Here is a 26,040-nt window from a genome sequence, read left to right as displayed (position 1 = left end):
AAAATAGCAAAAACCAAAAAGAGAGGTGTACTTAAAGCAATAAGGGAGAAGAAAAACTTTAAATATAAAAGACAGAACATAAGAATCACATTAGATCTCTCATATATACAGATCCAGCAAGAAAAGAGTGAAATGACATATTCCAATTACTAACTGAAAGAAGTTTGGACTACCACTATCTAGCAAAGCTCTCACTTGGTAGAGGGAGGGATAAAAACATTCTCATATTTAAAAAAATGGTGACACCAACTCTGAATGAAAGGCCACTTATATAAACCAAATAACCAACTGTAGAAGCAACAACCCTACATGGTAAAATGACAGGATAGCCCTTTATGTCAATAATATCCTTGAATATCAATGGGCTAAACATGGATGAAACTAGTACTTATTATGAAGGAAGCCAGAAGAATAAATACAGGATATTGTCACACCATGACATAAAGCACTTCTATTTAAGGGGCATTCAGCAGGCCCACTAGATGCAATCCTCAATTTTCCTAGAGGGGATGGCTAGAATCTGCTGAGAGAGCTCTTGCCCTATGTAGAGAATTGAGGAATTCCTGAAGAGATATTTCTGAAATTCATGTTGTGGTACTGACATTGAAAAGGGAAATCAGCCCCCCCCCACCAACCTTGGCGGGTGTCCTGCCCCTTAAGGAAGTCGTCACTGCCTCGGCCCCACCTCTACCCCTACCTCACGAATCATTGGTGTTATCGTAGCGGAAGTCCAGCCCTCAAGGACTCTTCTTCCCCTCCCACTTCCCATCCTATATAAGGGGGTAACGAGGGACCCACGAGGTCTTTGATTCTGGTGGGAATTCATAGACCCTGACCATTCATAATGGTCAGTATTAAAAGCACTTTTTAAAGCATCTGCTGGAACTCATACGCCTCTTCATTTCTTTGCGCCGGGCAGCTAAAATTAGGACTTCCGGACCTTTCAACATTACATGTCCCTTCATTTATTTGGCTTTAATATTATTTTTCCCTCGTAAATTTACAGGCCGGAAATAGGGCCTCTATCGCATTCCTTTCCCCAGAGAAATTTCCGCATCAAATAAGAGACAAGTTTGGTCTCTTTCTGTCAGCCTATTTACATATAAAAGCCAAGTCAAAACATAGCATCTTAAAGACAGTGTCTTTTCTCCTAGTCTTTGAACATCATAGCAGGATGGCTTTGCCTCAGGGACTTTCCCTATCATTTTGAATACCTGCTAACAAACAGGTTTGGCCAGTGTAAAATTAGGCTATTGAATTTACTAGTATAATTATGTACCCCTTTCATATAAATTTTATCTCTTTCTAAAACCAGACCATAGGAAGTTGGTGTTAGCCCCTAGCTAGAAAACTATTCCCTTAGGCTAAGGATATTTTGTTATTAGGAAGCCAGGCTTCTTGCTAATCCCTTAATTTAAATTAGTAATGACACCTAGGGCCAGGAACTACTTTGCTATGTAAGAAATTAGCCTTCCTTTATCCTCTGGCTCCTAACTAAACTTTCTAAGTTTAGTATTCTAGTCTAAGATAACAAACCACCTAAAGCCATGTGTATTTGTTTTAAGATCAAACTGTACATTGATAAGTTTCTATACTCTGCAAAGAAACAAATGTGAGCATTCCTCTCATGATATGACTGTCCCTTTACCATTTATATATTCCCAGCCTGGAGATTAAACTTGTCATACATTCACCAGATGTGAGTCCCCATACTCCATGTGTGATCATCATTTCTTCAATATTATTCCCTTGGCCACTCGTGTTCACCTGCTTTTCTCTCATGAAGAATATTTCCCCCACTAGAGTTGCTGAGACATAAGATGCCTGCAGCAGGATATCACTTATAAGTGATATTTAAAATAACTGCATGCAGGAACATAATGGTTTAAAGGGCAGTTGAAGAGATGCAATGGTTTAAAGGGCAGTTCCAGAAATCACTCTTGGCCCCAGAGTGTAGTGAGAAGAAGAAGAAGAAAGAAATAGAAGGGAAGGGGGAAAAGACAGATGTGAAATAATGGGGGCTAGGGATCAAGATCAAGGGGATTCAGGTACATTGGCAGTAAATAAGAACTAACTATCCAAACCATGGTGTCAATAACACTGAAATCAAACACTGAGACTCAAATATTAACAACTTAACTTTAAAACGTACCTTTTAAGATGGCTGGCGAGAGTGGGGGTGGAGGATGGACTGGAAATATTAGTTGGGGAAGTTTGACACTGATGGTGGGACTGATGCTGAAACACTTTCTACAACTCAACTTTGAATAATCTTGTAAATCATGGTGCTTTGATTTATAAAATTTAAAGATAATCAGAATTTCTGGAAGGCAATTTGGTATGGAAGTCTCAACTTCAAATGTCCATACGCTTTGATTAAACACAGGCAGTCTCTGAATTAGCTTCTTATATTCATCCTGGGATAGTCACAAGCACCAGCCTATTGTTCACTGGAAAGCAAGTATTGCAAGCACCTCCCATTTCCTACTTTCCTTCGTAAGAGGAACGTGTGCTACCAAGAAAACAGCTTTGACTCAAATAATTGTGATTTCAATAATAGAAGGTGGGGAGATAGTACAGAGCTTAGAGTACATGTAAGGCAACCCTAGTTCTATCACCAGCACCACATGGCCTCTAGAGCATAGATGGGTAAAAGCTCTGGCTAGCCCAAGCACTGCCAGTTTAGCCCTGAGCAGCACCATACCCTTATAGCATTAAACCATAGCATTAAACCAGGTGGTTTTTTTGGTCAAAGGTCAACAGGAAGGGAACCCAGGCTTGCCTTGCATGCAGCCACTCCAGGTTCAATCCCTGGCGTCCCATATGGTCCCCTGAGCACTCCCAGGAATAACCCATGAACATTATTGGGTGGTCCAAAAACAGACAAAAATTTTATTATGAACTGGAGATGTAGCCCTGTATCCAGCACCCCCAGGTATGGCCCCACAACAATAGCAACAATTGAAAAAATTGAACAATTGAAAAAATAAAAAGCTTTTAACATGAAATGATTTTTGTTGTTATTTATTTATTTATTTATTTATTTTTGTGCCAAACCAGGTGGTGCTCCGGGTTACTCCTAGCTCTGCTCTCAGAAATTGCTTCTGGCAGGCTAGGGGTGCTGGGGATCGAACCCATATCTGGCCTGAGTCTGCTGCATGCAAGACAAATGCCCAATTGCTGTGCTATTGCTCTGGCCCCCCAAAATGCATTTTTTTAAAATGAGAATTAAACTAAAGACATGTGATGCCAGGAAATAAACCTAGGGCTCCATCAAATCATGCACTTCAAAGTAGCTATCTCTTTGGCCCTCCACTTACTTTGTAAGAGAAAGAAGGAAAACAGCATATAAATACTTTACCTCTTCTAGATACTGACGGGTCCACTTCTATACCTTTTTCATAAGGGGTGCCACCATTCAAGAAGAGTTCATAGGTTCTACAAAAGAATAAAATTCCCTCATGAGGCATGTCAAGGGCATTTGGAAACAAAGAGTAAGGAATTGATAAACTTTTAAGCACAAATATTCACCATTAAGGTTTTCTATGACAAAAACCTTTGATTCCTTTGTATGGTAATGGCTCAGTAAGTAAAGTTTTTCTTAATTCTTTTTTTTTTTTTTTGGTTTTTGGGCCACACCCAGTGATGCTCAGGGGTTACTCCTGGCTATGCACTCAGAAGTCGCTCCTGGCGAAGGGGACCATATGGGACACCGGGGGATCGAACCGCAGTCCATCCAAGGCTAGCGCAGGCAAGGCACCTTACCTCTAGCGCCACCGCCCGGCCCAAGTTTTTCTTAATTCTAAACTATAGAAAAGGGGCCGGGCGGTGGCGCTAAAGGTAAGGTGCCTGCCTTGCCTGCACTAGCCTTGGACGGACCGCGGTTCGATCCCCGGTGTCCCATATGGTCCCCCAAGCCAGGAGCGACTTCTGAGCACATAGCCAGGAGTAACCCCTGAGCGTTACCGGGTGTGGCCCAAAAACCAAAAAAAAAAAAAAAAACAACCAAAAAACTATAGAAAAGCCTTTATATTTATTATATATAAATATATATATTTTTTGGTTTTTGGTTTTTGGGCCACACCCAGCGGTGCTCAGGGGTTGCTTCTGGCAGATTCGGGGGACCAGATGTGATGCCTGGAATTGAACCCGGGTTGGCCACATACAATCTACCATATATACCATACTCTACTGCTATGCTATCTCTTTGCCCCCTCAAATCTTTTTTAATGATAAGTTAAAACATGTATGAATATAAGTTAATTATATTCTATGCAACTTGACATTTTTTCAAATGTGTTTAATTTTAAATAAAGCCATTATGAACTGATATTATTCTTTAAAATATTAAAGCACTTATACTTTTATAAAAATTTTTTGAATTGCATAAAAGGATAAAAGCCCTCCCCATCCTTGCCCCAGCATGTAAGTCAAGCCCAAATTTATCATATATAAATGCAAAATTGGTATATAAACAGAAATCTCCAAATAAACATTCCCCAAATTGGCTACATTTATATAAATGTAGAAAGTAGAAGGTAAGGAGATCCTTACATCAATGCCTCCCTGGCTTTTCACAGACAACCTCTAGGAATAGTACACACTGACAAACGCAGTATGAACTATATATTTTTTTTATATGGGGGGGTATATCCAGTGGTGATAAGAGCTTATTCCTAGTTATGTGCTCAGGAATCACTTCTGGTGGGCTCGGTGTACCATACAGGATGCCGAAGACTGAACTTGGGTTGGCCACATGCAAGGCAAATGCCCTACCTACTGTACTATCGCTCCAGCCTAGTGTGCAGTTAGTCTATACACTATCCTACACATTGATTTTTTCATATAATATACATCAGAAATGTTTCTCAAGCAACACAGAGGTACACTTTATTTTAAAAAAGAGTTGCAATTTTACTTTTGGAAAGACAGTTGATATGTTTTCTTCCCAGTTAAATACTTAAAACCCAGAAAATTATTAGAAACAAAAATCATAAGAGGCCCAGGTGATGGTGGGGCACTAGTCCCCTGCTTTTGTCTAAAGACTCACCTTTGGGGCCGGAGAAATACCATGGAGGTAAGGCGTTTACCTTTCATGCAGAAGGTCATCGGTTCGAATCCCGGCATCCCATATGGTCCCCTGTGCCTGCCAGGGGCGGTTTCTGAGCATAGAGCCAGGAGTTACCCCTGAGCACTGCTGGGTGTGACCCAAAAACCAAAAAAAAAAAAAAATAAAGACTCACCTAGAAGAGTAGAGCAGTCAGGAATTTTACCTCTGCCCTGGGAAGGCCACGCCCATGCCCATGGGTCAGATGAGGCTATAGGAGACATGGAGCATTAACTGAGCTAATTTCACCATAAACCTTTGTGGTACTATACACCCATTTTAAAGATGTGGGGTGGAGAAATAGCACAGTGACAAAGACATTTGATTTGCATGCAACGTGTCTGGATTTGATCTCCTTTAGCACCTATGTTCCCTAGAATCTTAGTCGGGGGTAAGCCTTGAGCATAGTTGGGTATGACCCTAAAAGAATCAAAAAAAGAAAAAAAATTATGAAGGAAAAGGAGGTTTGGTGACATTAAGGAACCTGCTCACAGTTATATGAACAGAGCTTGGATGAGAGCCAGAATTTTCTTATTGTACCTGGGATCTTTATCACTATTTCCTTTGTAGCTCCTCTCTAATTCCTAGATTTTTACTTCACAAACTTAGATTGTTTATGACTACCCACTGACAAAGTTTTATGATTTCCTTATTGATCTTTGAGGGCTCTTTTTATATTAGCAGTAATAATCTGTTATGTATATATTGCAGATATGTATTACCCATCTGCCCATAACAGTCAAAAAAGTTAACAGTAGCTGCCACTACAATTTCAGTTCATCATCTATCTACAAAGGAAAGGTAGAGGCACAGAGGTCTGGATCTGGCTATCTTATTCTCTGGAGAGAATTAAGCTCTATTTTGATACTGTAAAATGTGCTAATACCAGAAAAAAAGAACTACTGAAGGAATATTCTTGCAGCAACCTGCATAAACATCTTTTAAAAATCACTAATCAAAGGCCAAAGAGATAGTACAGCAGGTGTTTGCCTTACATGAAACTGATCTGACCTGGCACCACATATGTTTCCCTGAGTACCAACCAGGAGTGAATCCTGAGCAAAGAACCAAGAGTAAGCCCTGAGCAGCTTGGTGTACCCTAACAACAACAACAACAACAATAATGTAATGTGTTATTTCTTCCTCTTTAAGCTGAGACTCATCCTGCTTTTATACACTGTCCCAAAGCAGTAAATCAACATTAACTACAGGTTACTGAAATGCAAACAGAACCTATGCTATGCAAACATGAAGTCTCAAGAGTCTAAAAATTCAATTCTACAAAATCACTTATTGAGAAGGAATATCTAGCCAACTTACTTTGCTGGGATAGGAATTCCACTGTCATCAAAAAGTTTAATAAATACCCAGCCACAACTCAATTCTCCTCTTTCACCAGTTGACTAGGAAATAAAAAGGTACAGAAAATTTAATGTCTGAATAAGTCAAATTTATAAGCAGTTACTAAATCTTTTTAAAGAAACAAATTATTTTTATGAGGAAATGAAATGACACTCATTACACTAATAGGCCAAATGGAAGTACTTTTAATTAAAGTCAAATTTAAGAACTGTCTACTTAAATTGAAAAAGTCTGTCAAAGAGCTCTTAATAGCCCTGAAATCTAATATTTATTGAATATAAGTATCTTGTGGAATGCCTCACAATTATGAGGCTGTGTCTCACCAAGAAATAACATGCTCAAATGAAATGATTCAGAGGCCATTATACTCAGCATTTTCTTCCCAAAGGTTGCAAGGCCTTGCTCATTGGGAATCAGTTTTATCCACTCCCAATCTTTAAATAAATGAAACTGAGGCCAGGGAGATGGTATAAAGGGCTAATTACAGATTCTATCCCTAGCACCATGTAGTCTCCTTAGCTCTTCCAGGAATGGCCTTTGAGCACTGAGTTAGGAGTAGTCTCGGAGGACCATTAGGTATAGTTGTGAGTCTTGCAAAAAAGAAAAAAAGAAAAAAAAAAAAAGAATGGAGCCATGATCCACACCATATGTTCTGCATGTGCAAGGCTCCAACCTGATTATTTTACTTGTAAGTGACATACGTTGCGAATATAAGAAATTCCAAGTTCAAATAATATTCCAAGATCTGGAGATGAAGAATTGGACCTGACAAAACAATCACCATCAAGCAAGCAGGGCAAGATACCAGTAACCTGAAACAAGAGAACCGAAAGTCATTCAAAAATTCTAAAGGGGAAGGAGGTTTCATTTATATTAATCTGTCAGTGCATCCTACAATAAATGTTTTAAAGGAAACAAAAAGGAGATGGTTATCTACACCCCTAACATTTGATATTTTCAATTCAATGTTTGCGTTAAAGGGAAATAGCTTTACTTTCACTTACTCTTTGCTTACAGGAAAGATTGAGGTAAAGTAGACCCAGATCACTTTATAAACAGAACAAAATGAAAGACTACATGTACATTTGCTCAACTTTCTGGTGATAGCCTTGTGAAATTTTTCTTTCCATTTTTACTTATTGTTCTTTCTCCCTACACCACACCCCCTTTCTTTTTCTTTCTTTCTTTTCTTTCTTTCTTTCTTTCTTTCTTTCTTTCTTTCTTTCTTTCTTTCTTTCTTTCTTTCTTTCTTTCTTTCTTTCTTTCTTTCTTTCTTTCTTTCTTTCTTTCTTTCTTTCTTTCTTTCTCTCTCTCTCTCTCTCTCTCTCTCTCTCTCTCTCTCTCTCTCTCTTTCTTTCTTTCTTTCTTTCTTTCTTTCTTTCTTTCTTTCTTTCTTTCTTTCTTTCTTTCTTTCTTTCTTTCTTTCTTTCTTTTTTTGGTTTTTGTGTCACACCTGGCAGCACTCAGGTTACTCCTGACTCTACACTCAGAAATCGCTCCTGGCAGGCTCAGGGGACCATAAGGGATGCCAGGATTCTAACCACCATCCTTCTGCATGCAAGGCAAAACACCTTACTTCCATGCTATCTCTCCGGCCCCCACACCCCCTTTCTTACCTATAAAATCTTACTCAACTTTCAAGGTCTACTTCTTCCCAGGCCTTAAGGACTAGAATCAATTTCCCCCTCCTTGTGGCTTCCACAACTCTAAGGGTTCCAGACCATTACATTCTACATGTGTGAGAGGCACACTCACTACACAACCCAGAGCAGTGCTCTAAGGAAGTATGAAACCAGACTAGGAGGGCCTATTATGGTGCCTGACACATGGCTAGCTTTCCACAAAGGATAATGCTGTTATACATGTGTATGCTTCCTCCAAAAGTAGCACCCAAATTCCCACCATACTTAAAAGAATGCCTTGTACCTAATAGATGCCTATTTTTATTTAACAAAGTAACAAACTCTTATTTATTCTTCCAAAAAGTTCATTTTGCATGAGAAAACATTAGAAAATTCTACACTCAGGCCTTCACATACACAGAGATGTTATATCAGAATTATTGGGTGTTATGCCAAAAACAAACAAACAAACAAACAAAAAACAAGACTTCTCCAAAGCTCAAGAAGGGCTTTAGAAGTTACCCTTAGACAAGTGTCAAGACAAGTGCACGGCACATAGGGAGGTCCCAGGCCTCTTTCATACCCTGTGTCCTCCCACCAACCTCCATCTTGCTCTAAGATCTTTTGATGCAATAAAAGGAAGGATAATGATGGGTTTTTAGGTTTCAATGACCACAAAGGAATTATTGTGGACAGAAATAAGTACTAAAATGCTGGAATAGAAAGAAGATAAGAAAAGTAACTATCAAAACTTTACAATGGAAGATCATGGGGCCAGAGTGATAGCATAATGATAGATGTTTGCTTTGCACAAGGCTGACCCAGGAGGGACCTGAGTTCGATCCCTGCCATCCCTTATCATCCCCCAAACAAACAAACAACCCCCCCCCCCCAAATGGAAGAGCATGACCTCTTTGTTTTTTTTTTGGTTTTTTTTTTTTGGTTTTTGGGCCACACCCAGTAACGCTCAGGGGTTACTCCTGGCTATGTGCTCAGAAGTTGCTCCTGGCTTGGGGGACCATATGGGACACCGGGGGATCGAACCGCGGTCCGTCCAAGGTTAGCGCAGGCAAGGCAGGCACCTTACCTTTAGCGCCACCGCCCGGCCCCGACCTCTTTGTTTTTATAGACATCTATGAAATATTAACTCAATGACCTGGGACTAACCACATTCTGTTTTTATTTTCTTTATGTCCCAGTCTTGACAGTTCTTGAGTATAATGTATTAGTCCTCTAGCACCACCTCTGTTGTTATCTGAGGAACAATACTGCTCTCATTAGCATGGTTGGAGATTTTATTTTTAAACACACTTTGTAAATTTTATATTTGATTCCCTCTTTCATCAAAAATCATTTTCTAGAATTTAATCTGAAATGCACTGAATGGAATGGTTCATATGAATTTTAATTAAGGTGAATCATAAAAATGGGTAATTTTTATCTAAGACCTCAACAAACATTAAAGACTAAAGATGTATATATGGCTCCTACATTCTGTGCTAGACATAAATGGCACTGTAGGAGTATGTTCTGACTGCCTCATCTTAAGAGCTGTTCTATAGAGTACTGAGAAGGTAAAAGAAGTTCATTTTATCCTCATTTTACTCACATATGACTTACCTGGGGAGAAAAAGTCCAAGTCTTGGGCTTTTTAGACTGCCATGTGGCTCTGACTGTATGAATGTTGCTCAAAACCTGAAATGAGATTTTCCATTTGAAATCATGCTGCAGAAAATTCCTTGAACCAACACAAAATCCACATCACAAATACTCAACAAGACTCTACTAGGTAAAACCAAGGTGTGGAGGGATTTTTCACTTATCGTGTTGTACAATTCTGTATTTTTTCTTTCTATATCAAATATATAGAAATTCAATTAAAAACATTTTGGCATTTACTGACAAAACAATAAAAGAACTTCTGGGGCTGTAATGATAGTACAGTGAATGGGTAGGGCACTTGCCTTGGGTATGACCAATGCAGGTTCAATCCCTGGTACCCAATATGGTTGCCCACTAGGAGCTACTCCTGAGCACTGCTAATGTGACTCCAAAATCAAAATAATAATAATAATAATAAATATTTAATATTTAAGAAGATTCACCAGCAAAGTAAAAAGTTTGGTTCAACTGTGACCAATATGAGAAATTCATAGAGTCCATTACCATGCTCTAAGACAAGATGATACTCACAGTTCAGATACAGGGACAATGTTTCAAGATGTCTATATCTTAAAGTTTATATTATGCTATTTCAGGAGGCAACTCCATAATATACACAAAACAGTGAAATATAAAAGGTAAAAAACTAGTTTAAAAAAATGGTTCAGAGGGATAATAAAAAAGGTTCAAATTCTAGAAAGTCTAGCCAAACTGACATCTTCCAAAGGAAAATATAATTTTATTTTATTTTTAGTTTGTAGAGACTTTTTTTTTTTTGTGGTTTTTGGGTCACATCCGGCAGTGCTCAGGGGTTTCTCCTGGCTCCGTGCTCAGAAATTGCTCCTGGCATGCACGGGGGGACCATATGGGACGCCGGGATTCGAACTGATGACCTTCTGCATGAAAGGTAAACGCCTTACCTCCATGCTATCTCTCCGGCCCCTTGTAGAGACTTTTTATTGAAAATTAATTACTGTTACTCATTACTGTTTCCTCACTACTCATGGCTCTGTGCTGGGGTCACTCCTAGTGGGGCTCAGGGGACCACATGTAAGGTTGCAGTTCAAACCTGAGTTGGTGGTGTGCAAAGCAAGTACTTTATCCACTGCACAATCTCTCTGGTCTCAAAAATAACACATACCCTTCACTCGGATACTTGAAAAAATTCCTTAAACTATTACCTAATATTTTTATTAATAGTGTTTTCATTATTCTAAATTCTCTTTATTCTTTTTTCAAGAAATACCTACTACCTCAAATGTGTAAGATGCCCTTTATAATATTTCAAAATTGAGCTCTTGGGGCCAGAGGGATAGCATACTGGGTAAGATGTTTGCCTTGCATGAAGTCAACCCAGGTTTGATCCCCAGCATCCCACATGATCCTCTAAGCACCACCAGAAATGATTCCTGAGCACAAAGACAGGAGTAATCTCGTGAACACCACTGAGTATGGCATTGATACCAAACCAAATCAAACCAAAACAAAACAAAAACACGTAGCTGTCACATGATCCCTGCTTTTACATTTTCAACTTTATATTTAGAGGTAATGTCTACTTGATGATTTTGCATGTTTCTTGATTTACAGACTGAATGTTAATTAGACTTCATCCCACCATCTTGTTACACATTAAAAAAAAACAGCGATGGGAAATTATTGACTCAAAAATCATTGTTTTTGCACAAAACCAGAATATAAAGGATGAAATGAGGTCATAAAACTTCAAAAAGTATATACTTTTTCTACTCAGCAAAATTAAATATTAAGAACACCAAAAGACGTTTATTCAAGAAGGCATACTGAATGTGTCAACAGAGCTGCTGGGCTCAGGGTTTATTCCTGTATCTGCACTCAGGAATTACTCCTGGCAGTGCTTGGGGGACTATCTGATATACTGGGGATTGAGCTGGGGCCAGCCATGTGCACTACCCATTGTCCCCAAAATGTAGTCATATTTTACATGTTTTTCTTGGGAAGGATATTCTCTTATCTAATCTTTGAAATCATTTGTAGACTATTGATGCTATTTCTTCCATAAGTGTTTGGTTGAAATAAACAATGAATATATATGGTCCAAAATTTTTCTTTATTAGAAAAATTTTTATTACAATTTAAATTGTTTATATTATTCAAGACTTCTACATCATCTTGTTAATTTTAGTAAATTATTATTTTCAAGAAATTTTTATTAATAGTCAAATCTACTTAAAGATATTTATAATATAGCTTTATTGCTTTTAGAGTCTGTGAGATATGAATGACATCTCCATACTCACTTCAGATACTAACCATTTGTTTTCTTCTAACAATTTCTTGATCAGTCCTACTGAGCATCTCTAAATTTTACAATTTATTTCAAAGAACAAACTTTGTTCATTTGATTATCTTCTTTGTTCATCTGCTTTTAAATTAATTGAATCATATTTTTCCATAGCTCATTTTTCCCTTCCTAAGCTTTTGAGTTGGTAGATTAAATCACAGATATCATTTGCAATTAAAACTATAATGGAGGGGTGTAAGGTGTACCCTTCCCTCAATGCCCTTTTACTTAAGATTTCTTTTGAGATATTAATCCCACCTGGATGATCAATCCCACCCACACATAGGATCGGGTGGGCTGTTTTAAATAAAAAATAAAAAAGTCTGGCAGTGGGGAAGCAGCAACAGAGTATGTCAGTAGAAGAGAAAAAAAGACACATGGGATAGGCAGCATAGGGAGAGCTCAGTAAAAATAAACACATGGCAGAGAGACTCATGGTGGAGAAAAGGCCGTGAGGAATAAAGTGAGCTGACTCGATTGAATATCTTTTCTGACTGCTTGTGAATTATTTCTCCACCATTACCCCGTATCTTCAGACCCGTCTGCCTGAGGGATTAGTAATAGTGCCTGGGATAGCCTCACCCAACATGTGGACTTTATATATTTTATTTTTATTCAACAGAGGGGCACACCTGAAAATTTGGAACCTTATGGGATACAAGGCAGGTGCTTTACCTGCTCCTCAGACCCCTAATATACCATTTTAGAGAGATCACACATACATGTGTATGCACATACATATATAAAAGGATGGAATGAAGAAGACAGAGGCCACAAAGTAGAATGTGTTTAAAATATAAATGTTTTTTTACATATTAAAGGGGCCATACACAATTACACTTAATCCTAAAATATTGAAGTGAGAAAAGAAAAGAAAAAAATTGAATTGAGAGAAGAAATAAAAAGAGGTTGACTGAAGGGTAACAGGATAGGGGTAAGGGCAATTAGGCACATTAATAATATAAAGATGTGGGGCTGGAGAGATTAGCATGGAGGTAAGGCGTTTGCCTTTCATGCAAGAGGTCATCGGTTCGAATCCCAGCGTCCCATATGGTCCCCCGTGCCTGTCAGGAGCAATTTCTGAGCATGGAGCCCAGGTAGTAACCCCTGAGCACTGCCGGGTGTGACCCAAAAAACCACAAAAAAAAAAAAATAATAATATAAAGATGTGGTAGCTTTCTAACTAAACCACTGCCACCAACACTGAAAGTAGGGGATCCAACAACCAGAAATGTGCTATCAAAGAGGCAAGCTGGAAGCTCAGAGGGAATCTGGGAACACTGGCGGAGTTCAGTTGACACTGGTGGTAGGACTGGTGCTAGACATATTGTATACCTGAAACTCAACTATGAATCACTTCATAAACCACAGTGCGCATAATAGAAAGATTAATTAAAAAACATAAAATGCTTTTCCATTCAGGCGCAAAATGGATAGATACAACTCCTGGGCAGACTCACCTTATTGCCATCAAACAGACAGAGACGCACGTGTCTACTGAGAACTTGCTATGCTCGTTCCGGAAAGGGAATATCTTACAGCTCCAGAGAGTTAGGACCAGTGAGGACGCGACTTGATCTTGGCTTTATCTGAGAAAAAAAAAAAAAATCAGTTCTAGAAAATTTTAACATGGATTATGATTTTTATGACTGGACAAAAACACACTCATTTTCAATGCAGCTTTTTATAAATATTAAGAAAATGTACACGAATTAAAAATATTAAAAGAAACACTCTGTACATAAGATCATAATATCATATATTCAGGTGCTGGTACAATAAACAGACAACACTGTATGTTGACTTGCATCAAAGCTACTTCACACTAACAATTTTCCAGGCCTCGGGTAAATAGGCACTAAAATTCTTTGCCACCCCCGCCTCACAAAACCCGACCCACCGCTGATTTCGCTCATTCTTCCCTGGAAGACTGGCGGGGTTGAGGGGATAAGGAGAAGAAACCAAGTGATGTGCTCTAATGTGGTTTTATATTTGCAAAAAATCTATGAGTTGTAGGAGTAGAGTTAAATATCAAGAGGATTCTTTCCTACTTCACAAACGTGGCTGTTCCAGGAATCCTTTATTCGAATCTCGCTTCCTCTCTGAAAAAATGTAATCATGAAGTACTGCCCACTTCCTTATACCTACTTATTTAAAATGTTACTATAATCATTAATGATAAAAATGATACTGCCTAACACTAAGTTTTTACTCTGTGTCAGTTACTGTTCTAAGCTGAGTTACCCATAGAATGCAATTCATACTTTACATTGAAAGTATAATTATTATTACCACGTATTCATTCAAAAGCATTATTTTGGTTTTGGAATCATATCAGGCCGTGCTCGGAACTTATTCTTGGCTATGTGCTCAGGAATCACCCTGGTTAGTATTCAGTGTCAGGGATATAAGTAGGTTTAGTCACATGTAAGACAAGTGCCTGAACGCTTGGTCCCTTATTATTCCCTATTAAGAAATTGAGGAAAAAGGGGCTGGAGAGATAGCATGGAGGTAAGGCATATGCCTTTCACGCAGAAGGTTGGTGGTTCAAATCCCGGCATCCCATATGGTCCCCTGAGCCAGACAAGAGCGATTTCTGAGCATAGAGGCAAGGAGTAACTCCTGAGCACTGCCAGGTCGTGACCCAAAAAACAAAAAAACAAAAACAAAAAACAAAAAAAAATATTGAGGCAAAGGTGATTAAGATTAGATATATAGATGATTTCTTTGAGGTAATAGAAGAAAAGAACAATCTGATAGAAAAAACATGAGAGACAAGGCTAAAAATATCTCAAATTTTATTTCAGCTAATGAAAATTACCAATTTAGTTCAAAATTATAATACAGAAACAGATTTTTTGTTTTATGTTATGAGTTAGTCAATTAATATGTTATTGCACAGACTTAACATATACTTGTGACCATGACAATCTTGAGAAGGTTGTATTTTAGGTGGACAGTGACTATACTTACAGTGCCTGTTTTTTGCAATCCCACAAAAGATCTCTGAAGGCCAGCTGTGAAGTAGTAAGCTCTGGTTGGAGGAAGTATCTAGCTTGAAATTGATGCCCTACAAAAAATAATTTTTCATTTGTTTTCTCAGAAAAATAAAACTCAAAACTAAAAATCCATAATCTTATGCTACAAATTTAGGAAGATTGATACCTCAAAAATGTTAAGCTGCACACTGGGAACTTGCTTTTTAAGAGACCGATTTACAACCTCAATGTGTAACACAAAGCTAGAAACACAGAAAAGCTGATCTTAATGAAACTTTATAAAAGACAAGATCTTAAAGAATTCCTTCTTTCTAGGAACATGATGCCCTTATCTTTTACTCTCCCCTAAATAAAATCAGTAAAAAAAAAATTGGACTTTTAGAATAATAAAATGCTACATGACAATTCATTCAAATATTTAAAAAAATTTATACTATACTTATTGAAGATTTTAGAGTGTAATCTTTACCTATACTTCTTTTTTTCTTGGTTTGCTTTTAGTCCACACTTGGCTCTGCACTCACTCATGAATTACTCCTGGTGGGCTCAAGTAATGTTCTTTCTACCTACTGTACTATTGCTCCAGACTATCATTATTTTCACTTCTTACTACACAAATTATTTATACTGTTTTTCCATACTTTAATAATGTAGAACACTTAATACACCCTCATTTATTCACCTGGAGAATAAATTTGAGTTTCTACTCACCCTACTACAAGTTGGAAATAAAATTATGAATCAGACAAGTTTTCCTGCTTTCATTAGTTAACAGGTGAGTGGGGAAAACTATGTAAGAATTAAACAGGTTGCAGGGGCATGGTTTAGCAAAACAGCACCTGCCTTGCCAGCGTAAGGCCCAGATTAGATCCTCAAAAAAGTCTAACATTTTGGGAATAATCCCTGCTACTTGCTTGTTCTTGCGATACCTGGAACCATTAAGACTAACCCCCAGCACACCAAAACCAATCTGAGGAAGGTACAGCAACAAGTGTGTGACACACTCCCCCCATGGAAAGGGAAGAGAAGGGAAGGAAGAGGAAGGAAGTGATGAGAATGGTGAGGGTAGGAGAAGGAAAGAAAGGTAATAATATTTTCTTGACTTTTGTAAATACTTTATATATCCTAGATATCAAGACTTTATCTGATATGTTGAAGGCAAATATTTCATTTCCTATTTGGTTATTTGTTTTATAGTGTTCTTTTGTCATGGAGAAACTCTTTGGTTTGATGTAGTCCTATTTGTTAAATTTTTAATTTTGTTGCTTTTGCCAGTAATAGTGTTAAATCACTGAAGATACCTTTGAGATTGGAGTGTTCTACCTATATTTTCCTTAGTGTACTTTACAGTTTTCCATTGGATTTCAAGGTCTTGATTCACTTTGAGTTGACTTTTCGTAAAGAAATTGAGAGACATGGGTTCAGCTTATAATTTTTTATATAGTCAACCAGTTTTCCCAGCACCATTGCTGAAGAATCTATCCTTTACTCCATTACATGTTCTCAAATCTTTTTTTAAAAATTAAATTGTCAGGCCCGGAGAGATAGCACAGCGGGTGGTTTGCCTTGCAAGCGAGCCGATCCAGGACCAAAGGTGGTTGGTTCGAATCCCGGTGTCCATATGGTCCCCCATGCCTGCCAGGAGCTACTTCTGAGCAGACAACCCAGGAGTAAACCCCTGAGCACCGCCGGGTGTGGCCCAAAAACCAATAAAAAAAAAAAAAGAAAAAAAAAAAAAGAAAAAAAATTAAACAGTCAAAAAAATAAACTGTCCAATCACCAGGACATTTTTTGAAATGTCGCAAAAAAAGTCCAGCCTTCTCATATTTCTGAAAGCCTTGGCGGCCAAAACAATGCTCCTAAAAAGGCAGTAGTATCAAAAAATAGTGTTTGGAATTTCTGGAACAATTTTTTAATACTATCATCCCTATAGGAACACACCAATTTAGATGACAATGTATATCTGAAACCACCTACTGTTCAGAACAAAAGAAGTGAGACTGGGAGTGATAGCACAACTGGAAGGGCAGCTGCCTTACATAGGGCTGACCCAGGCTCAATCTCTGGCAGCCATATGATTCTACAAGCCTACCCAAGAGTGATTCCTGAGCACAGAGCCAGGAGTAACCCATGAGTGCCCACCAGGGCATGGCCCCAAAACAACATTAACAAAAGAAGTACCCAACGGGCCCTGAAGCAATAGCATAGGTGGGTAGGTCTTGCACACAGCCAACCTGGGTTGCTCACTGGCATCCCATATGGTCTCTGTGCTCTGCCTAGGAGCGATTTCTGGCTGCCAAAGCCAGGAGCATAACTCTGAGCACTATTTGGGATGGAAAAAACAAAACAAAACCAAAACCCGTAGTTAGGCAGAATGATCAACTGGCAACAAGAGCTTAATAAACACTGAGAATAACTTAATGACCCCCATTATGAAATACAATAGTTTTCACAAATCTTCTTTGTTACTGTACTCTTTTTTCTTCTATTTGTTTTCTTTCTTTTCTTTTATCTTTTTAATATTTTTACTCCCACCTTTACAATGGAAAAACGTACTTAGAATCAATTACATCAATTATGTGATACAAGGTCTTTAAATAAATTTATTTATATTAAAAAATAAGTGTGGGAGGGCCCGGAGAGATAGCACAGTGGACGTTTTGCCTTGCAAGCAGCCGATCCAGGACCAAAGGTGGTTGGTTTCGAATCCGGTTGCCCATATGGTCTCCCGTGCCTATGTCAGAGGCATATTTCTGAGCAGACACAGCCAGGAGTAAACCCCTGAGCACTGCCGAGGTGTGGCCCAAAAACCAAAAATAAATAAATAAATAAATAAGTGTGGGACTGGAAACAATGGCACAGCACATAGGGTGTTTGCCTAGCATCCAGCTAGCCCAGGTTCAATCCACTGGCATCCCCATATTGTGCCCTAAGCCTGCCAGAGTAATTTTTTGAGTACAGGTAATTACTTCTGCCTGGATGACCTACTGAGGCACTGCTTGGGTATGCTTCACTCCTCACCCAAAAAAAAAGTTCTGGGCTCACATAAACCAATAAATGGTACTCCATGAGATAGCGGCATGGGAATCTCCAGGACTCAGGAAGACATCTCTGGGAAGGAGAAATTAGCCACAGAAAGCCAAAAAGAATAAGAGCTGAGCATTCAGTGAGGGCTACGAGCTCCTCCCACTTGAGCAACCTCAAACCAGCACCAGTAACTCAACAATCAGGAGCAATGAGGAGAGCACCTCCTACCCACAAACAAACAAACAAACAAAAACCAGACAAAATGAAAGATAATTATTTGGGAGAGTCTTGCTGTGAAGACAAGCAGAAAAAGGAATATTCGCTAGAAGGGTTTTCTGAGAAGGAGGCTGGTAAGTGAGAAAGTTTAATAAAGAGAGAAGAGCAGGAACCCAGAGCACAGGTAAACAGATTGCTCTCTCTACATGCCTCAGCTGCTTTCCTTCAATATCACAGGAAGGAACAAAGGGAAAGATGAATCTCCAGAGACACATAATTCATGTTTTCTACAGCTTTCTTTCTTCTTGCTATGACAGAAAAGTCAGAATTAAACCTGACAGATACCACTTTCTTACCTTCCCTCCAGAAGTTGGAAGAGTGTAGAAGGCCTGAACCCTGAAGGAACAGCACCCATCATGGTTAATGTGAATTACGGTGTGTATCTGCTGAGGAATGTGAATACAAAATTCTCCTTTTCATTCATTTCTTCTCTTTCGAGAATACTTTTTCCTTATTACTACAACCCCCCTCCCCAAATGAAATAGCAAGCATACAGATTTCTGTGAAAGAATACTAGAATTTAACCCTAAATTTCTGAGAATGCCTAGCACTGAATCCTGGCTCTTCTGAGGGAACTAAGGTACATGCAGTTGTATCAGTAGAGTTGACCTCCATGCTTGTCCAGTGAAATGCTTTCCAATATACTTCTCATCAAAGTTCCCACTCCCCCGTACTATTGCTCCACCAATGCACTGTTATGTAACTGAGTAGTTAGCATCCTAAAGCAATGATTTAGTAACAAACATCCTAAATCAACGATGTAGAATGAGTGATGTTTTCAGTGTATGTGCACATATATAAATACACACACAAGCATGCACGCACACCAACACACACACACACAAACACAAACAAAAACCACAACACACACACACACACACACACACCACAAACACCACAAACACACCTACAGGTTCATAAAAGTTAAAGACAGAGTAATGGCCCTGGAAGATATTGACCAACTAAAGTGTTCTCTGGTAAGTACAGTTTTGTGTCTTTTCCACAATTTTTTTTCTTTGATTTTTTGGCCACACCCGTTTGACGCTCAGGGGTTACTCCTGGCTAAATGCCTCAGAAATTGCCCCTGGCTTGGGGGGACCATATGGGATGCCGGGGGATCCAAACCGAGGTCCTTCCTTGGCTAGTGCTTGCAAGGCAGACACCTTACCTCTAGTGCCACATCACCGGCCCCTTTTACACAATTTTTAAATAATAAGAACTATGGGGCAATTTCTTTCAACTTTTATGGATTTTACAAATAATAACTGAAAATTGAACATCAGTCTTTACTGTCTGAGAGAAAGTTCAATGAGAGAAATTTTCAAGTACTCAGATCTATCTCTTCCTACAGAATGGATCTAATGTCACTTAGATAAAGAGCAACTAGGCCAATAAAATATACTTTACGTTGATATATGCCGTGAACCCATACTCTGTTTTAGACCCAAAATTAACTTACAAAGTCTCCACCATTTCTCCAGTTTTTTTTGTTTTGTTTTGTTTTTTTGGGTCATACCCAGCAGTGCTCAGGGGTTACTCCTGGCTCTACGCTCAGAAATCGCCCCTGGCAGGCACAGGGGACCATATGGGATGCTAGGATTCGAACCACCATCTTTCTGCATACAAGGCAAATGCCTTACCTCGATGCTATCTCTCCAGCCCTATTTTTCCAGTTTGAACTTGATCCAAGCTACTTAAAAGCAAAATGAGCATTAACAAGACAGGAGATACCCACCTCAGAGAGAGCTTTTTGAATAGTAGTCCAGTGGGAATCAGTTCTAGGGAGACAAAACAGTAAATGGAGTTCATGAATGGTTATATCTATTTCCTCAATTACAAACTTCATTAATAAGAGAATAATGCATGGAAGTATTAAGCTTTGAACACATACTAGAGTCCAGATGAAATCTAAGATAGAATATCATTGCCACTAAAATTAGTCACAAGTTTAAAATAAAAGCACAGGTCTCAAACTGCATGCTGCTTCCCAGTTTATAAAGATTCTTGAGTTTTTACTAATAGTAAAATAAATAAAAAGTTTCCCCAACCTACTTCACTATCCCCTTCACATCTATTTACCTTTGTTTCATTTCTGCTCCCTCTGCTTTTTTATTCCCCACCTCAACATCTTCTTCACTGCCTTCTTTACTTGATTCTTGCAACTCTTCTTTATTATAGTGCTAAAAAATTTTTATAATATAAAATGCTTTATAAAATATAAAGGTAAGCCTCATAAAAAATAGCTTTCAAAAAGACAGTATAGATAGAAAATTTAGTAGATAATACACATTATCAGACAACAGTGAGGAAAAGGATGTCATACATGGTTGATAACCTTCACTGTTTGAAAAAATGATAAGAATAGAGGTAAACAAAATTTAATCCAAAATACATTCTGGCTAGAATTTATTCAAAGGAAAGAAGTAAATTCAGGGGTCACGAGTAAGAGTACAGCAGGTAGAGATTTGCCTTGCATGTGGCAATTCTGGGTTTGATCCACGGAACACCAAAAGGTCCTCTGGAGCCCCTGTCAGGAGTGGTCCCTGAGTTCAGAGACTATGAGTCAGCCAATCCTGAACATACAAAACGAACAAAATATGAAGAAACATTTTACTTTTATGTTTTAGGAAGTAAATTTTAAATATAATAAGTTATCAGAAAATAATCTTTATGGGAATATTTGTCCTTTCCAATTATGATATCAAAACAAATATCATAAATGGAAACACTGACAGATTTTGCTACTTATAAAAATAACATGGTTAAGGACAGAGAGATAATACAGTGTGGAAGACATTTGCCTTGCTGGCAACTGAACCAGATCAATCCCCAGAACTGCATATGGTCCCCCAAGAACTGTCAGGCGTGGCCTGAGTACAGAATCAAGATTAAGCCCTGAACACTATAAAATAAAATAAGACAGCTGTGATATAATGGGGAGAAGGATCGAGGTGTTTCGGGTGCATTTATCTGGTGGTATTAAGGAAGGACAGAATTAAATATCCAAAACCACAGAATCAACAACACCTGGAAATCAGGAGACCCAAAGTTTTACAACAGTTTTAAAAGCGGGCCTATTATAATGCAGGCTTGGGTGCAGGGGGGTGCAGAGACTTGGAGATGAACTCTGGGAACATTGGTAGAGTTGAGGTTGAGACTGGTGGTGGGATTGGGGCTGAAACACTATGTCTAAAACTCAACTATCAATAACTTTGTAAATAACAATGCTTTAAATTAAAAATTAGAATAATAAATAATAAAATAAAACATTACCAAGGGTCAAACAAAAAAAATTGTATACATTTCTAAAAGTTATCATTCCTTATTATTAAAACTATTACTAACTACAAATCATTAAATTATTCAAAACCTCTTGTTCATAGAGCTGAAAGACAATTTATAAGAAATAAGATGGTCATAAAGCATAAAAATGATGTTCAAGCTCATTATTAGTATTATAAATATAAACGAATCAAAATAATAATCCTTTTACTCATTGATCAATGGGAAACAATCAGACAAGTCTAAAAGGCACACTGAATCACCAAGGAGGTTGCTAGTTTTCTACCACCTAATCTCCGCTCTTTCTTTTTCTTTCTTTCTTTCTTTCTTTTTTTTTTTTGGTTTTTGGGCCACACCGGCAGTGCTCAGCGGTTACTCCTGGCTGTCTGCTCAGAAATAGCTCCTGGCAGGCACGGGGGACCATATGGGACACTGGGATTCGAACCAACCACCTTTGGTCCTGGATGGGCTACTTGCAAGGCAAACGCCGCTGTGCTATCTCTCCGGGCCCTTTTTTCTTTTTCTTTTACAGATCCACGAACTGAAGGGCCTTGTATATGCAAAGCAAGTGCTCTACTATTGAGCTGCCTTCCCCAAAACAAGACTACATTTTTTTCAAGATCTCCTTGCAACTAGGTTGTTCCAAGATGCTTCAATTCTGGTCAAGGGTATCATTAGAAGGTTGATGTTTGTTTGTTTTTTTTTTTTAAAGATTTTTTTTTTTGAAACTTAAAAAGATAACAGCATGTGTCTTTTGACTGACTGCTCCACTTTTCCTTCTTTGTGGCTTGAAATTATTGAAAGATCTACTCGCTAACTTAAAGATCATTAACTCTAAGGAAGAGTGACTTTAAATCTAACAGCAGAAGAAAAAAGTAGATAGGACCCCTAGAATGCTTTGAGTGATTACTTTCATTTCTCTTCCATGTATAGAAATCTGCTTCTATCTTATTAAAGTGGATCTTTTGTAACCCATAGTATAAGCTAATTCCAAACTTCTAGTACAATATAATTATTATAGTAACTTATCATAGTTATCGCATTTGTCATATAATATACACATATATGTTCTTTAGTTAGAAACCACCTAACGTGGGGGCTGGGTAGGTGGCGCTGGAGGTAAGGTGTCTGCCTTGCAAAGCCGCTAGCCAAGGAAGGACCTCGGTTCGATCCCCCGGCGTCCATATGGTCCCCCCCAAGCCAGGGGCGATTTTCTGAGCACATAGCCAGGAGTAACCCACTGAGCATCAAAACGGGTGTGGCCCAAAAAACCAAAAAAAAAAAAAAAAAAAAAAAAAAGAAACCCACCCTAACTACTCATCTATAGAAGACTTGAATACAAGAATATTCATTGTATACTGAAGATTTGGACTGGGATGAATAGTATTGCAACCTTTCCCTAAATATGCAAAAAATGTAACTTGTCTAAGCTGAGTCGTGGTTTTCCCATCCTACACACTGAGGAGCTTAGTTATAAAAAAAAATAGAAAGAATTCTAACCCAGTTTATTACTTTTTCTCCTCTTCAAACAAAAACCACATAACTTGAACTACCTAGTCCTGCCTCCCAATTAGAGGGGGAAATAAGGGAGGCATCAGGGACCAAACAGGTGCAAGAACTACTAAGTAATAGGATAGGTACAGAGGGGACCACATTATTCCAGCAGCCCTGGGTGTGAGGGAAGAGAATATGGGAGGTAGGACAACAAAATGGAGGAGTAGGGAGCGACAAACCGTTGATGGGAATCCCCCCTGATTTTATGTTAATATGTACCTAAAATATTATTGTCAACAATATGTAAGCCACTATGATCAAAATAAAAATTGTTAATAAAAAAGAAAGAATTCATAATATTCATTATATGTTAAAATAAATATATTTAATATATTTAAGACAATATAAATATATATAAATATATATTTTGATAATATAAAATAATCTTATTAAAATGATACTTTATTCTAACTTTAAATGGGTGAAGAATTCAAAAGTATATATCTAGCCCTTTATGGTTCTTTATAAATTTTTTTTTTTTTTTGATTTTTTGGGTCACACCTGGCAGCGCTCAGAAGTCACTCCTGGCAGGCTCGAGGGACCATATGGGATGCCGGAATTCGAACCACCATCCTTCTGCATGTAAGGCAAACACCTTACCTCCATGCTATCTCTCCAGCCCTCATAAATTTTTTTATTAAATCACTTTGAGATATAGTTAAAAAGTTGTTGATAGTTGAGTTTTAGCAATACAATGTTCCAGCACCCATCCCTTCACCAGTGTTTATTCCCCACCATCAATTTCCCCAGTTACTCTCTCTTTCCGCACCCCCAAACTCTAGCCTGCCTCGAAGGCAGACACTTTTCTTCTTTTATTTTCTTTTAATCATATGGTTTCAACACTGTTACTAAAGGGGTATCACACATATCCCTTTACTTCTTTTCAGTTTCCCCAGTTCTTGTCCAGAGTGATCATTTCCAACTCTGATTGTCATAGTAGTCCCTTCTCTGTCTTAACTGCACTTCCTCTCTACCATTTCTATTGTCTTCGGGATCTTTATTTAATATCCTACAGGTGAGTGCAATCATTTTATGTCTGTCCCTCTGACTCATTTCACTCAACATGATACTCTCCATGCCTATCCATGTATAAGCAAATTTCATGATTTCATCTTCCCTAACAGCTGCATAGTATTCCATTGTTAGATATACCATAGTTTCTCAGTCTGCATGCAGAGCAGATTGCTCTGCATTTAATGATATGCTGAAACTAGAGGATGCTCCACATCAGCCTGACATCAACGAAAGAAATGCACAGAATCCAGAGTCTTTAAATATAAAAGTCTGATACCAACTATAGCTAAAGTGTGAAAAAGTTTCACCGGGACCTTGAGAATGACTGGAGTTGGACAGATTGGTATGCCTGGAAACCAGAGTCTGTCTTATGCTAATAAACTTCTGGAGTGAGGCCTTTTTGTAATCAGGTCAAGGATTTTTTTCTCCCATTTTCTCCATTTTTCTGGACCTATGCAAACATTGGCGATTGCCACTATCACACCTTTACTATATTTTTTTTTCTCTTATTCTTTAAGGAAAAAAATACAACTTACTGAATTTAAAAACAAACTACTGTAGTAGAATGCCTGTCTCGAAAAGAGGCAGGGGATGGGAAGGGGGGAGGGGGTAATGTTGCACTGGTGAAGGGGGGTGTTCTGGTTATGACTGTAACCCAAATATGATCATGTTACTTAAATAAAAAATATATTTAATAAAAATAGATATACCATAGTTTCTTTATCCACTCATCTGTTTTTACACAATTACTAAATTGGAGTTTTCTCAGAGACTGGAGTGTCCTTTTCATCCATAAGAGTTTATGATAATAAAATATTACCAGGTATCTTCAAAGTAGAGACTGACAACTAGAGGAACCCAGCCCTGAAAGACTGGGACTATGAGGGTCCGAACCTCACCTGTAGAGTTAGGAGAGGAGTTGAAGATTGAGCTTAATCAGCTACGGTCATTGATTTGATTAGCTGTCCCTACATAAGGAAGTAGCTATACAATAAACTCCAAAAAAGACAGACTGATCTCTTTGAAGTGTTGGGACAGTGCTGGAGAAGTCAAGAATGGTCTGAACCCTTCTGCCATATTCCAATGCCTTGCCCTGTGAATCTTTTCTATTTGACTGTTCTTAGTTTGCATCCTTAATATACCTAAGTATTGCATGAGTTCTAGGTCCTCCAGGAAATTATCAAACCTGAGGCGTAAGCGTGAAAGTCTCCAAGTATAAATGTCCCCCTAGACTCATGGGAACAGTCTTTTAGGACTGAGCCCTTAAATTTGTGGGGTTTGGATAACTTTCTAGAAGTTAGTGTCAGACTTGACATGAGTTTCTAGATACCCAGTTTCTACTAGAGAATTGGTATGGGGAAAATAACATATATCTGGTGGAGAAAAACCACACACTTATTGTCAAAATTTGTGCCCCAAAAAGGATCTTGGCTGGGGGAAATGGTTGTGAATCACTGATGGAGAAATAACTGAGACAATGGTGGAGGAAAACAAACACTCAGATGGAGGTGATGGTGTGTGTTGGAACTCTGTATAACTGAAACCCTACGATGAACAAGGTTATAAAACATGGCATCTAAAATAAAAATACTAAATTAATTAAAAGATCTCATTGTGGTTACTAGGATTTCTAAAAGTTTTATATTCCTATTGAACAGGTAATCAATAACCTTGCTAATTTCGGAATAAATATGAAGAACTGGCTACAAAAAGTATAGATAGTATGTTCACATTTTATTAAGTGATCATATATTTTAAGAAATCAATAAATACAAAGCTACTGTTATATTTTACAACAAAAACAAAAATAAA

General features: G+C 38.2%; 1 protein-coding gene and 1 long non-coding RNA gene across 2 annotated transcripts in view; one reads left to right on the top strand and one right to left on the bottom strand.

Moving 5' to 3' along the window:
• Positions 1–26,040, top strand: part of LOC126024020 (uncharacterized) — a 295,412-nt gene that overhangs the window by 133,883 nt on the left and 135,489 nt on the right. The window lies entirely within an intron of this gene.
• The window catches only part of NPHP1 (nephrocystin 1), a 64,569-nt gene that overhangs the window by 22,737 nt on the left and 15,792 nt on the right, over positions 1–26,040 (bottom strand). The window contains 12 exon segments of the mRNA XM_049784460.1: positions 3,362–3,438; positions 6,428–6,510; positions 7,171–7,281; positions 9,712–9,786; positions 13,537–13,610; positions 13,613–13,640; positions 13,642–13,659; positions 15,046–15,146; positions 18,664–18,748; positions 18,750–18,764; positions 20,114–20,156; positions 20,458–20,558. Of these exon segments, the coding sequence (XP_049640417.1) occupies positions 3,362–3,438; positions 6,428–6,510; positions 7,171–7,281; positions 9,712–9,786; positions 13,537–13,610; positions 13,613–13,640; positions 13,642–13,659; positions 15,046–15,146; positions 18,664–18,748; positions 18,750–18,764; positions 20,114–20,156; positions 20,458–20,558 (811 nt within the window).

Source organism: Suncus etruscus, chromosome 12 (genome assembly GCF_024139225.1).
Source record: "Suncus etruscus isolate mSunEtr1 chromosome 12, mSunEtr1.pri.cur, whole genome shotgun sequence".
Lineage (NCBI taxonomy): Eukaryota > Metazoa > Chordata > Mammalia > Eulipotyphla > Soricidae > Suncus > Suncus etruscus.
Note: the sequence above shows the minus strand (reverse complement) of the source record. Positions and strands in the feature narration are given on the sequence as shown.